The sequence below is a fragment of the Symphalangus syndactylus genome, chromosome 14 (genome assembly GCF_028878055.3).
Source record: "Symphalangus syndactylus isolate Jambi chromosome 14, NHGRI_mSymSyn1-v2.1_pri, whole genome shotgun sequence".
Classification (NCBI taxonomy): Eukaryota; Metazoa; Chordata; class Mammalia; order Primates; family Hylobatidae; genus Symphalangus; species Symphalangus syndactylus.
Window position 1 is genome coordinate 14,098,430 of NC_072436.2, and position 15,498 is coordinate 14,113,927.

At 53.9% G+C, this 15,498-nt stretch overlaps 1 protein-coding gene across 2 annotated transcripts in view; it reads left to right on the plus strand.

The window, feature by feature from the left end:
* The window catches only part of CCDC40 (coiled-coil domain 40 molecular ruler complex subunit), a 66,906-nt gene extending 51,960 nt beyond the window's left edge, over nucleotides 1–14,946 (plus strand). For both annotated transcript variants that reach the window (XM_055241492.2, XM_055241491.2), the window contains exons 14-20: nucleotides 729–942; nucleotides 2,328–2,497; nucleotides 2,728–2,819; nucleotides 4,470–4,590; nucleotides 10,304–10,492; nucleotides 12,289–12,447; nucleotides 14,502–14,946. In XM_055241492.2, coding sequence (XP_055097467.1) covers nucleotides 729–942; nucleotides 2,328–2,497; nucleotides 2,728–2,819; nucleotides 4,470–4,590; nucleotides 10,304–10,492; nucleotides 12,289–12,447; nucleotides 14,502–14,750 — 1,194 coding nt within the window. In that variant the 3' untranslated portion in view covers nucleotides 14,751–14,946. The remainder of the gene's footprint in view (nucleotides 1–728; nucleotides 943–2,327; nucleotides 2,498–2,727; nucleotides 2,820–4,469; nucleotides 4,591–10,303; nucleotides 10,493–12,288; nucleotides 12,448–14,501) is intronic.
* The last annotated feature ends 552 nt before the right edge of the window (nucleotides 14,947–15,498 follow it).

Sequence of the window (15,498 nt, forward strand, 5' to 3'; positions counted from 1 at the left end):
TAAAGGAATGGGCACGGCTGTGTCCAATCAGATGTTATTCAAGGCCACTGAAGTCTGAATTCCAAATAATTTTCACCCAGCACGACATATTCTGCTGCTCTAAGAAAAGTGGCCTAATGCGTTTGAGGCCTGATGCCATATACGTCATCCAGATCCCTGTACTCTCAAAGCCCCTTTGGGTTCCAGAGGCCCCACCCACCCTGCCGGTGCATCCACCTTGGGGAAGCTAGAGGGGACTCCCGAGCCCCTTAGCCATATTTCCTCCAGCGGGGTCTGTGGCTTGCGGCCCTGCTGAGAGCTAACTTTAGCCCCCCAGCCTTCGTCTAGTTTCGTGACCTCAGGGGTCCAGGCCCTCTGTGGCCCACTCACAAAGACCTTTGAGCCCAAGAAGGCTAATTTTGCTTTTTTTTTTTTTGAGACAGAGTCTTGCTCTATTGCCCAGGCTGGAGTGCAGTGGTGCCATCTCGCTCACTGCACGTCTGCCTCCTGAGTTCAAGCAATTCTCCTGCCTCAGCCTTCCAAGTAGCTGGGACCACAAGCGTGCACCAGCACACCCGGCTAATTTTTGTATTTTGGGTAGAGACGGGGTTTCACCCTGTTGGCCAGGCTGGTCTTGAACTTCTGACCTCGGGTGATCCCCCCGCCTCAGCCTCCCAAAGTGCTGGAATTACAGGCGTGAGTTACTGCGCCCAGCCCTAATTTTGCTTTTTGATGAATATCCCGTCTAGGGGGAAGAAGTGGGGCCCCTGGAGCTTGAAATCAAAAGGCTGAGCAAGCTGATCGACGAGCACAATGCCAAGGTGGTCCAGGCCCAGGTGACCTGGCTGCGCCTGCAGCAGGAGATGGTCAAGGTGACACAGGAGCAGGAGGAGCAGCTGGCCTCCCTGGACGCGTCCAAGAAGGAGCTCCACATCATGGAGCAGAGGAAACTACGGGTAGAAAGTAAGAGCCGCCGTGCCTGGCCCTGCAGTGATGCTCAGACAAGCTCTGGGACGCGGGCACCTCCCAGGGGAGGGGCACTCAGTGGGGCACATCGCTGGATTTGCACGCAGCCTTAAAAGCAAATAACAAACGTGCATGCTCCCCGTATTTTGTAAATGTGAACCTCTGCCTGCCCAGCTGCCCAGTTCGCAGTCACAGCGGGAGGTTTGAGAAATGTCACGAAATGGCTCCAAGCTCACAGACTTCAGAGCTCTCCTCGAGAGAGGAGCGTGGAAGGTTATCACCCCCGCCAAGCCAGGGCACTCAGGTGGAAACACTGGCACGGGAAGAGCCAGGGTCCTACCAGGCAGGCTCCTGGCACTGTCCCCACGTCACCTCCAGTTGGGCTTAGAAAACTATTCCACCGGGGCTCCCCAACCCTTCTGAGGCCCAAGGGGCTGCCAAAGCGCCAGAGTGCCTGGAATGAGGAAGGCGGGCATCCTTCCTGGACCACTCTCCACCCATATGGCCACCTGCCGAGACATCCCGGGTCCTGCCTGGTCTTGGGTCGGGGATCCATGCTGGTCAGGCCTGCAGCAAGACTCCCATGGGAAATGCTGCCCAGACACGTTGCGTGCCCTTCTCGGAGGTCCTGCTGCCTCTCGCCTTGCCCTTCTTGGGTTGCCCAAACCCGTCTGTTGGCGAGTAGCAAGTCTCAAAAGACCCCAGGGAGCTGTCAGCTGAGTATCAGTGTCGCAAGGCAACAGCTGCTGAAATAGCATGCTGTGAGATGGGGAGGATCACCCATGGAGAGGGCAGAGACAGGGGCTCACATGCCCATGTCCTGGGGTAGTCAGGGCACACCATGGGGACAGCAGGAGGAGCCGGAGAAGCCCTGTGAGGAGTGGCCAGCAGATGAACCAGCTGTGACCTCTCGTGCCCTCCACCCATCTTAACATCAAGAAGAGCTGTTGTTTTCTGCCCTACCCTTGAGCTTGGCTGGGGCAGGGCAGGGGTCTAAGGGCCCCCTTCTCCTGGAGACTCACAGTGTCTGAGCGACAACCAGGTCCCCATGCTTCACAGATTTGCAAGTGTCCTGGGGGAGGGAGCCTGGCCCTCCCACATGCCCCGCCCACACCTGCTGGCTGTCCCCACAGGCGGGTCCTCTCAGTTCCGTTGGAGGACCAGGCTTTGGGAGCTTAGCAGCCAAGAAGAGACCCCCTCTCCTCTCCTCTGTCCTGGCAGGGACGAGATTCAGGCAGGAGCGCCTGGAAGGACAAGAGGGAGGGGATGAAGGGAGCTACAGGGAGAGACAAACCCTGGCTCACCTCTCGGACACTGCTGCCCGCAGGCGAGGACCCGCACCCTCCCGGAGTCTCTCCCTGAGTCTCTGTTCTCTGCCGTAGGCAAGATTGAGCAGGAGAAGAAGGAGCAGAAGGAGATCGAGCACCACATGAAGGACCTGGACAACGACCTGAAGAAGCTCAACGTGTTGATGAGTAAAAACCGGTGCAGCTCGGAGGAGCTGGAGCAGAACAACCGGGTGACGGAGAATGAGTTCGTGCGCTCGCTGAAGGTCCGGCCGTGTCTGCGCGGTCCTGGGGCTCGGGACGATGGAGGACAGGGGCACAGTCCTTGCCATGGGTGTTCTGCACCAGGATGTAACTTCCACACCCGTTCAAGATGCTTGTGGGGGGATTAGAAATCCAGCCTGCAGCCCTGCCCTCAGTGCCGGGAGGGAGGGCACCAGCCCCGGGCATCCACAATCCCATGGCCCTCCCCACAGCTGCCCCCCCCCCCATGCAGGCCTCTGAGAGGGAGACCATCACGATGCAGGACAAGCTGAACCAGCTCAGCGAGGAGAAGGCGACCCTCCGGAATCAACTGGTGGAAGCAGAGTGAGTCCCAGTCTCCAGCCGCACATGGGTCATGAAGGTCACTGCACCTGCAGGCCTCTGTCCATTGAAGATCATGTAGGAGACCGGGTGTGGCAGCTCGTACCCATATCCCAGTGCTTTTGTCCTTTTTTTTGGTTGTTGTTTTGTTTTGTTTTGTTTGTTTGTTTGTTTGTAGACAGTCTTGCTCTATCCCACAGGCTGAAGTGCAGTGGTGCTATCTCAGCTCACTGCAACCTCTGCCTCCCGGCTTCAAGTGATTCTCATGCCTCAACCTCCTGAGTAGCTGGGATTACAGGTGCTCGCCATCATGGCTAATTTTTGTATTTTTAGTAGAGATGGGGTTTCACCATGTTGGCCAGGCTGGTCTTGAACTCCTGACCTCAGGTGATCTGCCCACCTCAGCCTCCCAAAGTGTAGGGATTACATGCGTGAGCCACCGTGCCCAGCAATCCCAGTGCTTTGGGATGCCAAGGCAGGAGGCCCCTTTGAGGCCAGGAGTTCAGGACAAGACTGGGCAACACAGTGAGACCCCATATCTACAAAAATGTTTTAAATTGGCCAGGCATGGTGGTGCACGCCTGTAGTCCCAGCTACTTGGGAGGCTAAGGTGTGAGGATAGCTTGAGCCCAGGAGGTCAAGGCTGCAGTGAGCTAGGATTGCACCACTGCACACCAGCCTGGGCAACAGAGCGAGACCCTGTCCCTAAAAGAAGAAAAAGACCACCTGGGCATGGGTCTGGAACCCACCCTAGTGGATCCCAGATTCCCCACAGAGCTCTGTCTACCACCCTTGGTGGCAGCTCTTGAGCCAAACGAGTCACTGCTGGAAACTGAAGGGCTTTCTTTGCGATAAAGTTTTTAAATATCCATTATTTTATGGTGTCTGATTATTAAAGTAACACACACCCAGCTCTAAACATTTTAAACTATACAATGCGTGCAAAGTAGCCAGGGAAAATTGCATATCATTCCAACGCCCTTCACTTCCCAGAAAACCAATGCGTGGCTATATTCTTTTCTTGTTTTGCTCTGTTTTTTACACAAATGGGATTGTTTCAGAAGTTCCCCTTTGAAGCACTTTAGTATTTTCATGGCCATCTTTCCGTGTCACACACGTGGGCCCACATCTCCCTGTGGAAGGGGTGCAGAGCAGGTGTGGTGTGGAGGCACCGTCCTTTTTTCAGCATGCTCCGGAAGGGATGAATAGCACAGGGATCGCCTGTTTCTTGCAGTTGGATAGAATCTAGGCAAAAAACCATCTGGGACCAATGCTTTGGGGGGCTTGTATCTTTGGTGACATTTAAATAGCTTTTAGACTATTGGTGTATTCAGGCTTTTTACTTCTCCTTAAGTCAGCTTCTATCAATTATACCGACTTTCTTAGCTCCTACAGTTCTATATCCCTGTTCTCTCTCTCTCTCTTCCCCACCCCCATCTCCCTCCCTCCCCCTGTATGCCAGAGGTTGGCAAACGTTTGCATAAGGAGGCCCAATAGTGAACATTTCAGGCTTTGAGAGCCTCACACTTTCTGTCGCAGCTGCTTGGCTCTGCCATTGCAGCTTGAGAGCCTTGTAAAGCCTTAGAGTGTGAGCTCACTGAAGCATCAGAAGAAAACTCCTAATTTCTTACACTGCCTCTCCTACCTCTAAAGACACCAGATTATGCTTTGGGAGAAAAAAATCCAACTGGCAAAAGAGATGCGTTCCTCAGTGGATTCCAAGATCGGCCAGACGGAGATCCGGGCCATGAAGGGCGAGATCCACAGGATGAAGGTGAGGGGAGGAGAGTGGCGTGGCAGGGCCTGCTGGGTGCCAGCCCTTGGGCTCCGGAGACCTGGCCACACCAAGGCCTCGGCTCCGCCGGGGCTCCTGTGGGAACCACACTGGCCACATTGGCTGGTGGCAATGGGTGAGATTTCCGGGGAGCGACCCACTCCAGCAGAGTGACCTGCACTCCAGCCGAGCACTGGCAAAGCCCACGTCCCCCCTGACCCAGCTCTCACAGCACTCTTGCTCTTAATGTGCAGAAATATTGCGGAACAACACAGGACCCACACAAGCGCGTGAGTGTCATTTCACAAAACGCTGTTTTATTCCTACTCCATGAATCACAGCACTCGTATTTTTAAATGCCGGTTGTAACCCTCAAACTTCGTGACCCTCTAACGTATCCCACTGTGAGACAGAGTCTCACACCACAGAAGGGCCCAGAGAGCATCCCCACCTCATCCCTCACAGCCGCATTTTCTCTCCATGGTCACAATTAGATTTCATTGCCTTTAAAAGGCTGGTAATTAAATTGCAAGTGGTCTTCAAGCTAAAGGTTCAGGGCCTTAAGGATAACAGTAAGAGCAGTTCATAAAATAAATGGGCCTCACTTTCACAATGCCATGCTAAATAAAAATTCCTCTGCTGGGTTATTTTTCAGATCAAGTGCATATGCTAATGAGATGTTGTGTTTAAAAATACCAAATTTAATTGACTTTTCACATTACAGAAGCCACGTGTGTTTGCTGGAGCAAGACAAGCTCTCCTCCACAGAGTAGGGGGCAAAGAGAAGGGCCGGGCTGTTCCTCCCTGTCCCTTCTTCCTCGGCTCCCCCTCCTCAGCCAGGGCGACTATGTCAGCCGCTGCAGGGATAAGGCCTCTCACCTTCTCGGATCTCACACAAATGCACAGGCAGGGCTTGCCTTGGCGCTACATGGATACTAACCCATTCTTTAACAGTTACAATATATACTATGGATATTTCACAACTTACTGATACAGTCCCAGGTTGGTGAAAATTCAGGTTGTTTCCAATTTGTTGTTGGTGTTATTGTTTTGTCCTAGACACAGTGTGTGTTAGGGTTCTCCAAAGAAACAGAACCAGTAGACTACACACACACACACACACACACACACACACAGAGAGAGAGAGAGAGAGAGAGAGAAGGGAGATTTATTATGAGAATTGGCTCTTATGATTATGGGGGCCAAGAAGGCCTAGGATCCGGCATCTAATCTGCAGACCCAGGAGAGCCCATGATTCAGTCAAGTCTAAGGCCTGAGAAGGAGGCAACGGTGTCATCCCAGCCCAGTGTTCCCCCACCACCGCCCCGCCCCACCACTTTCTTCTGCCTTTTTGTTCTACTCAGGCCCTCAACAGATTGGATGATGTCACCCACCCTGGCAAGAGGGATCTTTACTCTGTCCACTGGTTCAAATGCCAATCACTTCCGGGGACACCCTCACAGATCCACCCAAAACAGAAATCATGTTTTCCCAGCTATCCAGGCATCCCTTAGCCCAGTCAGGTTAACCTAAAATCAGCCATCACACAGCATTATAATCACATCCTTCCTTACTGGTTCTTTCTTTTTTCTTCTAGACTAGGTTCCCAAAGGTGAGATTACCAGTCAAAGGCCTAATAAATTCTGACTGTAACAGCCTGACGATTACTTGTCTAAAAAGCACATGGCGGCAGTCATACCCATACCTTCTTCTCAGTTCTGGTGTTATTTATCTATCTTTTTTGTTTTTAATTGAGGTTTTTCAGTTGAGTGGAAGTTCACAGCTTAGGGCATTCAGCCCTATGAGGATTTTCTGGGGTTTTTTGTTTCGTTTTGTTTTGTTTTGTCTGTTTGCTTTTTGTTTTGTTTTTGAGACAGACTCTCTGTCACTTAGGCTGGAGTGAAGTGGTGGGATCTCGGCTCGCTGCAACCTCCGCCTCCCAGGTTCAAGCGATTCTCCTACCTCATCTTCCCGAGTAGCTGGGATTACAGGTGTGTGCCCCCATGCCTGACTAATTTTTTGTATTTTCAGTACAGATGGGGTTTTGCCATTTTGCCCAGGCTGGTCTCAAACTTCTAAGCTCAGGCGATCCGCCCGCCTCGGCCTCCCAAAGCACTGGGATTATAGGCGTGAGCCACTGTGCCCAGCCAGCCCTACAGGTTTTGATAGAGACGTATGATCATGTAGCCACTGCCACATCGTGATGTCTTTCCTCGTCTTCAAATTCCCTCATGCCCTCTGTAGTCAGCTCACCGCACACCCCAGCCACCGTGACGGCCACCAATCTCTCTCCATGCCTGTCGTTTTGGCTTTTCCAGAATGTCACATAAATGGATCAAATAGGGTGAGACATATTGAGCCTGACTTTCCTTGCTTAGCCTCATGCATTTGAGATTCTTCTGTGTGGTGAAGCCCAATTACCCAGTCTGTTCTCTTTTTTTAGAGACAGGGTTTCGCTCTGTCACCCAGGCTGGAGTGCAGTGATGCAATCATGGTTCACTGCAGCCTTGACCTTGTGGGCTCAAAGGATCCTCCTGCCTGGGCCTCCCAAAGTGCTGGGATTACAGGCGCGCACCACGGCACCCACCCCTCAGTCTGTTCTTTCATGGATCGTTTCAGTAGCTTATCTAAGGAGACTTTGCCTAGCTGAAGATCACAAAGAGCTTCTCTTCTGTTTTCTTCCAGAAGCTTCCTGCTTTTTAGGTTTTACATTTAGGTCCATAATGTATTTTGAGTTAATTTTTGTGTATGGTGCAAGTTGTGGATTGCGGTTAATTTTTTTTTGCATTTGGATGTCCACTTGAGTCAGCCCTGCTTGCTTACTGAAAAGACTGCCCAGGCCAGGCGCGGTGGCTCATGCTTGTAATCCCAGCACTTTGGGAGGCCGAGGCGGGTGGATCACGAGGTCAGGAGATCGAGACCATGGTGAAACCCCGTCTCTACTAACAATACAAAAAAATTAGCCGGGCGTGGTGGTGGGCGCCTGTAGTCCCAGCTACTCGGAGAGGCTGAGGCAGGAGAATGGCGTGAACCCAGCAGGCGGAGCTTGCAGTGAGCTGAGACTGCGCCACTGCACCCCAGCCTCCTGGGTGACAGAGCAAGACTCCGTGTCAAAAAAAAAAAAAAAAAGACAAGACTGCCCTTCCTCCACTGAACTACCTTCCAGTCCTTGTTGAAATCGGCTGACACGTTTGTGTGGGTTCGTTTCTGGGCTGCTTTGTTCTACTGATTTCTGTTTCTGTCCCTTCACCAATGCCCTACTGTCTTGATTTCTGTAACTCTATACTTACGAAATTCCTCTGACTTCCTTTTTTTTTTTTAAGACAGAGTCTCGCTCTGTTGTCCAGACTGGAGTGCAGTGGCGCTCACATCTCAGCTTGCTGCAACTTCAGCCTCCTGGGTTCAAGCGATTCTCCTGCCTCAGCCTCCCGAGTATCTGGGACTACAGGCGCCCGCCACCACCCCCAGCTAACTTTTTGTATTTTTAGTAGAGATGAGGTTTCACCATGTTGGCCAGGCTGGCCTCGAACTCCTGATCTCAGATGACCCACCTGCCTTGGCCTCCCAAAGTGCTGGGATTACAGGTGTGAGCCACTGTGCCCGGCCAGCTGATTTTCATATTAGGCTATTTTCTTATTTCTCTTTTTTTTTTTTTTTGAAACAGAGTCTCACTCTGTTGCCCAGGCTAGAGTGCAATGGCACGATCTCAGCTCACTGCAACCTCTGCCTCCAGGGTTCAAGTGATTCTCCTGCCTCAGCCTCCTGAGTAGCTGAGATGACAGGCATGCACCACTATGCCCGGCTAATTTTTGTATTTTTGGTAGAGACGGGGGTTTCACCATGTTGGCCAGGCTGGTCTCAAACTCCTGACCTCAGGTGATCCACCGGTCTCGGCCTCCCAAAGTGCTGGGATTACAGGCGTGAGCCACTGCACCCGGACTATTTTCTTATTTCTTAACATTTTTTAGGAGTTCCTTATATATTGGGTTATTAACCCCTGTCTTTAATACCTATTAAAATAGCGTCTCTGACCTATCATTGTCTTTACCCTCTGTTTAGGGGGTCTTTTGTCACACAGACTTTTTAGTATTTCTTCATGGCTCCAAGTCACTTAATGGTGCATTTTAAACCTGAGTAAGCTTGGTCTCCCTTCACCCTGCTTATCTTCGGGATTCTTGCCTGTTTTTTATTTTAAATCAACTTTAGGCATAACTTTCATAAGATAAAATGTGCTTATTTTAAACGGGGAGTTTGGGCTGGGTGTGGTGGCTTCATGCCTGTAATCCTAGCACTTTGGGAGGCCGAGGCGGGTGGATCACTTGAGGTCAGTTCAAAACCAATCTAGCCACCATGATGAAACCCTGTCTCTACTGAAAATACAAAAAAAAAAAAGCTGGGTATGGTGGCAGGTGCCTGTAATCCTAGCTACTTGGGAGGCTGAGGCAGGAGAATTGCTTGAACCTGGGAGGTGGAAGTTGCGGTTAGACAAGATTGCGCCACCGTACTCCAGCCTGGGCGACAGAAGGAGACTCCCTCTCAAAAAATTTTTTTTTTTTTTTTTTTTTTTTTTTGAGACGGAGTCTTGTTCTGTCACCCAGGCTGGAGTGCAGTGGCACAATCTCGGCTCACTGCAAACTCCGCCTCCCGGGTTCATGCCATTCTCCTGCCTCAGCCTCTCCGAGTAGCTGGGACTACAGGCGCCCGCCACCACGCCCGGCTAATTTTTTGTATTTTTAGTAGAGACGGGGTTTCACCGTGGTCTCGATCTCCTGACCTCGTGATCCGCCCGCCTCGGCCTCCCAAAGTGCTGGGATTACAAGCGTGAGCCACCGCGCCCGGCCTCAAAAATTTTTTTTAATAAAAAGGCTGGGTGCAGTGGCTTATGCCTGTAATCCCAGCTTTGGGAGGCCAAGGTGGGCGGATCACCAGGTCAAGAGATCGAGACCATCCTGGCCAACATGGTGAAACCCCATCTCTACTAAAAATACAAAAATTAGCCAGGCGTGGTGTCAGGCACCTGTAATCCCAGCTACTCAGGAGGCTGAGGCAGAAGAATCACTTGAACCCCGGAGGCGAAGGTTGAGTGAGCCGAGATGGCTCCACTGCACTCCAGCCTGGTGACAGAGCAGGACTCCGTCTCAAAAAATAAAAAAAAGCACAGTTTGGTGGGTTCTAACACACGCACACATCTATGTAGCCACCGACAACATCAAGACATAGAACCTTTCTATGACTCCAGAAAGTTTCTGTGCGTCCCTGCAGCCAATCCTCAGGCTGCAATCCAGTCCCCAGCCCCCGGTCCTCCACCCAAGCCAAGGTGCATTGTCACAACTAAGAAATTAACCTTCATGCAATACTGCTAACCAAACTACAAACTCTAATCAGATTTCACCAATTTTCTCAATGAGATTTTTTTCTGCTGCAGGATCTGACCCTGGCTTAGTTGCTTTTATTTCTCACTCCTCCTTGGTGTCCTTAGGTCTTGGCCATTTCTCCACCTTGCACTGTCTGCCTGTGGATTCCGGGTTCCCACTCAGGGCTGCTGCCTCCATGTCCCTTGTTCCTCCTGGCGGCACAGGCCTCACTGTTTCCCCGCCGATCCCCGTGCGTGTCACTGGAGGATGAGTGAGGCCAGCGCCCCAGCCACTCTCTCTGCAGCTGCAGCTCAGGCCTGCCCCAGTCCCCGCCCCAGCCCCTCTGTCCTGTCTCCCAGGTCAGGCTCGGGCAGCTGCTGAAGCAGCAGGAGAAGATGATCTGCGCCATGGAGCTGGCGGTTGCCCGCAGAGAGACCATCACCACCCAGGCCGAGGGGCAGCGCAAGATGGACAGGAAGGCGCTCACCCGCACCGATTTCCACCACAAGCAGCTTGAGCTGCGCCGGAAAATCAGGGACATTCGTAAGGTAGGGAGCAGCGGAAAGGAAACAGGGCGCCTGCTGCTCTCTCTGGGACTCAAGGAACACTCCAGGAAGGCGTCTTGCTGGGTCCGGGGTGAGGATGCAGAGGCTGCAGTGGGGGCATACTCAGCACTGCTAACCTGCTGGGTGTCGGGTCTAGGGTGAGGATGCAGAGAGGCCATCCCCAGTTCTGCTAACCTGCTGCTGGGTTCCGGGTCAGGGGTGAGGATCCAGAGGCTGTTAGAGGGGCGTGTGCTCAGCACTGCTAACCTGCTGCTGCCACGGGGCCTGTCTCTGGGAGACTGCAGAATGCCCGCACCAGACAGAACTGCTGACACCCAGAGACGGCCGTGTTTCAGCCCCTCCCTGTATATCAGAGGTGGCATCGGGAAGGCACAGAGTTCTGGGGAAGAGGCCAGCTCATGCTGGGGAGCCCGAGTGGGCACCGGGGACCAGCTGATGGGAGCGTGGCGGGCGCCTCGAGAGCCTGCATCCCCATACACCAGGCCATGTCCACTGGGCCTGCACTGGGACGGCCCAGCTGCTGCTGTCCGGTGCTTACCACCTCAACTGTTGCCAGCTAGGGGCCCTGCACTCACACTTCCCAGGTTGGCCCCACGGCCCCGCTGATCCGCTGTGTGATCTCGGAGCATGTGGGCCTTTCCAGACCTGCAGGGCCTCGTCTGCTGGGGGTTGGGGGGGGGGCCGAGTTAAATGTGACAGCAACCACAGCCGTGGGTGGGGAGGTGGCCTTGAGGACAGCTGACAGCATGACTTGGAGCCACGCCGGACCATTCCTGACTGGGGCATACGGTCTGACCTCCCAGAGCCTTGGTTTACCGACCTGTGAAATGGGTGCCCACCTCTCAGAGTCACCCAGAGGGTTCCCTGGAGAGTGCTGAAGTCACCCCTGTAGGGAAAGGCTAGCCGAAAACCTCAGACATGCCTGGGCTGCTCATTTGGAAGTAACTGGAAGTTTCTGGAAAGAGGCGGCAGAGTGGCCTCTTCTCAGTCCTTTTCCACTACATTGGCTACTCCTGATGTCCATCCCTCCCTCAGCTCCTAGCCCGGCCCCTGACCACTCCTTGCTGCCCTGGGCACCACCTCAGTCCCCTGCCAGGACCCCCATGCCCACCCCTCACCTCCTGTCTGCTCCAAGCAACACTCAAGTCCTCCAGCCCCAGGCCCTGCACCCCACACGACACCATCACTGATGGGTCCTTGTCCTCACCCCTGCCAGCCCTACCCCAAAGACTTTCCGTGTCCCCAGCCAGCCCAGAGAGTCACTGCGTCTCCTCCATCACCCCCTGGGCCATGTCAGCTGCCAAACGCTGTCTGCCCGGCTTTCCTTTCTCTTACTGTGCTGCTTTCTCCGAAGGCGGAACGAACACTACACAGATGGCCCCAGCCTTGCTCCTCGCTCAGCAGAGGCCCCCACCCTCCTCTTTCCCAGGCTCCCCAGCCCACCTCTCGGCCCTTACAGCCTCAGCCCTGCCCTTGGCACACGGCTGCTGAACTGTGCCAGTCTCCTGCCTGGGGACAGACCCACTGCACAGGGAACCCCAGAACCGCTCAGGCCCCCATCTCTCTGCCACGCCTGCCTTAAAGGAGCAGTGTGCAGTGTGGGCTGGCTGGGCCTGGCACCTCCCAGGCCTTGCCTCTCCAGCCCTCCCATTCCTCTTTGGGAGTCTCCCTGGATGGAGTGTGTAGAAGGTGCCTGGCAGGTCCTCCCAGCCTGACTCTTCCCTGTCCGCCAAGTAGCCGGGCTGCAGGGGCCCAGCATGGTCCTGTGACTCTCCTAGGCCACCGACGAGTGCACCAAAACCGTCCTGGAACTGGAAGAAACACAAAGAAATGTGGGCAGCTCCCTCCTAGAGAAGCAGGAAAAGCTGTCGGTGATTCAGGCAGACTTCGACACACTCGAGGCCGACCTCACCCGGCTTGAGGCCCTCAAACGACAGGTAAACGTGTCCCAGGAGGTCCCTGGGGATGAAGGCCGTGGAACGTGCCACTCGCACAGGGGTCCTGCGTCCCCTAGGTTACGGCCTCTCCTGATCCCAGGCCGGTAATAGCACCACCGGCTGCTCATGTTTGTGGCTTTGTGATTTGTTCAATTGACAAATGTTGATGGAGTATCTGTTATGGGCTGGGCCCACGTTCAGCGTGCGAAGGTTACAAAACAGAACACAAAAGACAAACATCCCTGCACTCCTCGAGGTTACCTCCTGGGGCAGGAGGACAGATGATGAGCAAAATAATTTTAAAAGATACAGTGTGTTTTAGCTAGGCGTGGTGGTACACGCCTGTGGTCCCAGCTACTCAGGAGGCTGAGGTGGGAGGATCGCTTGAGCCTGGGAGGTCGAGACTGCAGTGAGCCAAGGTGGCACCACTGCACTCCAGCCTGGGTGACAGAGGGAGATTCTGTCTCAAAAAGAAAAGGAAAGGGAAAGGGAAAGGGAAAGGGTGTGTTAGGTGGTGGTAAACGCTTTGGAGGAAAATTAACCAGAGAAAGAAGCGTCAGGGGCATTGGGGTGAACGGAGGTATTGATAGTTTGAGTTAGGGTGATGCGGGAAGGCCCTGCGGAGCAGACATTGGAGTCCAGACCTGAAGGAGGGGACGGTCCACAAAACCACCCCAGGTGGACAGGACAGCCCAGCAAGACAGGAGCCTGAGACTGCTCACGGGCTACCAGAGCCAGTGGGGCAGGCTGGGGAGGTTAGGGTATGTAAGACCCAGGCACAGAGGGCTGGCCCAGACTGTGTGCAGCCTTGGGGAGAGCACGATCATGACTTTGGACTTTTCTCTTCGGGCAGTGGGCACACAGAGGAGGGTGTTGGGGCTGAGAGGTGACTTGGGCTTTAGTGGGCTCCCCTGGCTCTAACATTGCATGTGGATGAAGCATGGATGCAGGTGGGCATCTGCAGCTATTTGCAGTGCTTCAGGGTGGCCCCTGTGGGGCTGGCAAGAAGCCATCAGGCTCTGCATATGCGTGATGCCAACATCGCCCAGTGGGATTCCTGCTGGGTTGGCTGTGGTGTGAGCAGAGACGGAGGTGGAGAATGGCTCCAAGGTTCTGGCCTGGCCAACTGAGATGATGAGGGGAACGTGCCTGGCACTGGGCCTGACATATGGCAGGTGTCAAGAAGGTTGCCTAAGCCGGGCGTGGTGGCTCACGCCTATAATCCCAGCACTTTGAGAGGCCGCAGCAGGTGGATCACTTGAGGTCAGGAGTTCGAGACCATCCTGGCCAACATGGCAAAACCCCATCTTGACTAAAAATACAAATATTAGCCAGGCATGGTAGCGGGCGCCTGTAATCTCAGCTACCCAGGCGTGGTGGTGGGGGTGGGTGCCTATAATTCCAGCTAGTTGGAAGGCTGAGGCAGGTGAATCACTTGAAGCCAGGAGCCAGAGGTTGCAGTGTGCCAAGATTGTGCCATTGCACTCCAGCCTAGGTGACAGAGCGAGACTGCCTCAAAAAAAAAGAATGCCGGTGGGTCGCGGTGGCTCACACCTGTAATCTCAGCACTTTGGGAAGCTGAGGCAGGCGGATCACGAGGTCAGGAGATCAAGACCATCCTGGCTAACACGGTGAAACCCCGTCTCTACTAAAAAAAAATAGAAAAAATTAGCCGGGCCTGGTGGCAGGCGTCTGTAGTCCCAGCTACTCCGGAGGCTGAGACAGGAGAATGGCGTGAACCTGGGAGGCAGAGCTTGCAGTGAGCCGAGATCGCGCCGCCGCACTCCAGCCTGGGCGACAGGGCAAGACTGTCTCAAAAAAAAAAAAAAAGAATGCCTCCTAGACGGTGATGATGGATGACCCATAAAGCACCGACCCAGTGCCTCTCAGCCTCTTCCCTGAGATCCAGGGGTGCAACACCTTCATGTCGTCCCTTTTCAAGAGTAGGTCTCACCTCCTCTTTGGTATTTCCTGGAGTCTGAGTTTGTGGGGGGCCAGCAGGTGTCTTTCTTCTGGTTTGCATAGCCCTATATGGAGTCTCTTTTCCTACCCAGAACCTTTCAGAGATCGTGGCCCTGCAGACGCGCCTTAAGCACCTGCAGGCTGTGAAGGAGGGGCGCTACGTGTTCCTGTTCCGATCCAAGCAGTCCCTAGTGCTGGAGCGCCAGCGCCTGGACAAGCGGCTGGCTCTCATCGCCACCATCCTGGACCGCGTGCGGGACGAGCACCCCCAGTTCCAGGAGGCCCTGCACAAGGTCAGCCAGATGATCGCCAACAAGCTCGAGTCACCGGGACCCTCCTAGGGAGCAGCCTGGACCCCACCCTGCAAGGCCTCCAGGAAGAGATCCGGGATTGTGTTTATCATGAGGGACTTGGAAACTTTTGTGTTCCTAAAAACCACATGTACCCTCAGAAGGGCATCGTTTAAGAGAAATAAGCCAGCCCCACCCATAGGGATCTTTTTAGCCACTCAACAATTTAATAAACCAGGTAAAATACTAGCGTTTTCCGTGGCATCCCATCGCAAAGACAGAGCCTGTGACTGCAGACCCACACTCCCACACTGGGCTTACTTGTCCAGGTAACACTCTGGTTTGCAGCACTCCCAAATCTGCACGTGCCTCTCACAACACAGCGCTGGCACAGGTCCGCAAGCTGGCGGGCTGAGCAGAGGTGGGAAAGTTAAGGCAGCTCTAGGCAGCCTGGACCGGGAGGCTGCTTCCCTCCAGCACTTCCCTCTACTAGGTGCATCTGAAAACCCACAAACCACCTTCTTTACCAGTTTTTCCCATCCCCACCCCTTAGAAAGCTCAGGTCCCTTTTCCTGCCCCCATGTCCCCATTTGAGTTAAATTCAGATTCACGACTTGCAGGAGAAAGTCAGTGGCCCCAGACACACATAACAGGGTAAGCACTGAAATAAGAGCATGCTGGGGCGTCCACACCAAGGGACTACGCCCCAGTCTGCCCACCTATCTCTTCTCCATCATTAACCCAGCGCTCTTTCTCCCTGGACTTCCAAGTACCAATGACCTTGGGGCTTCTTTGCAGT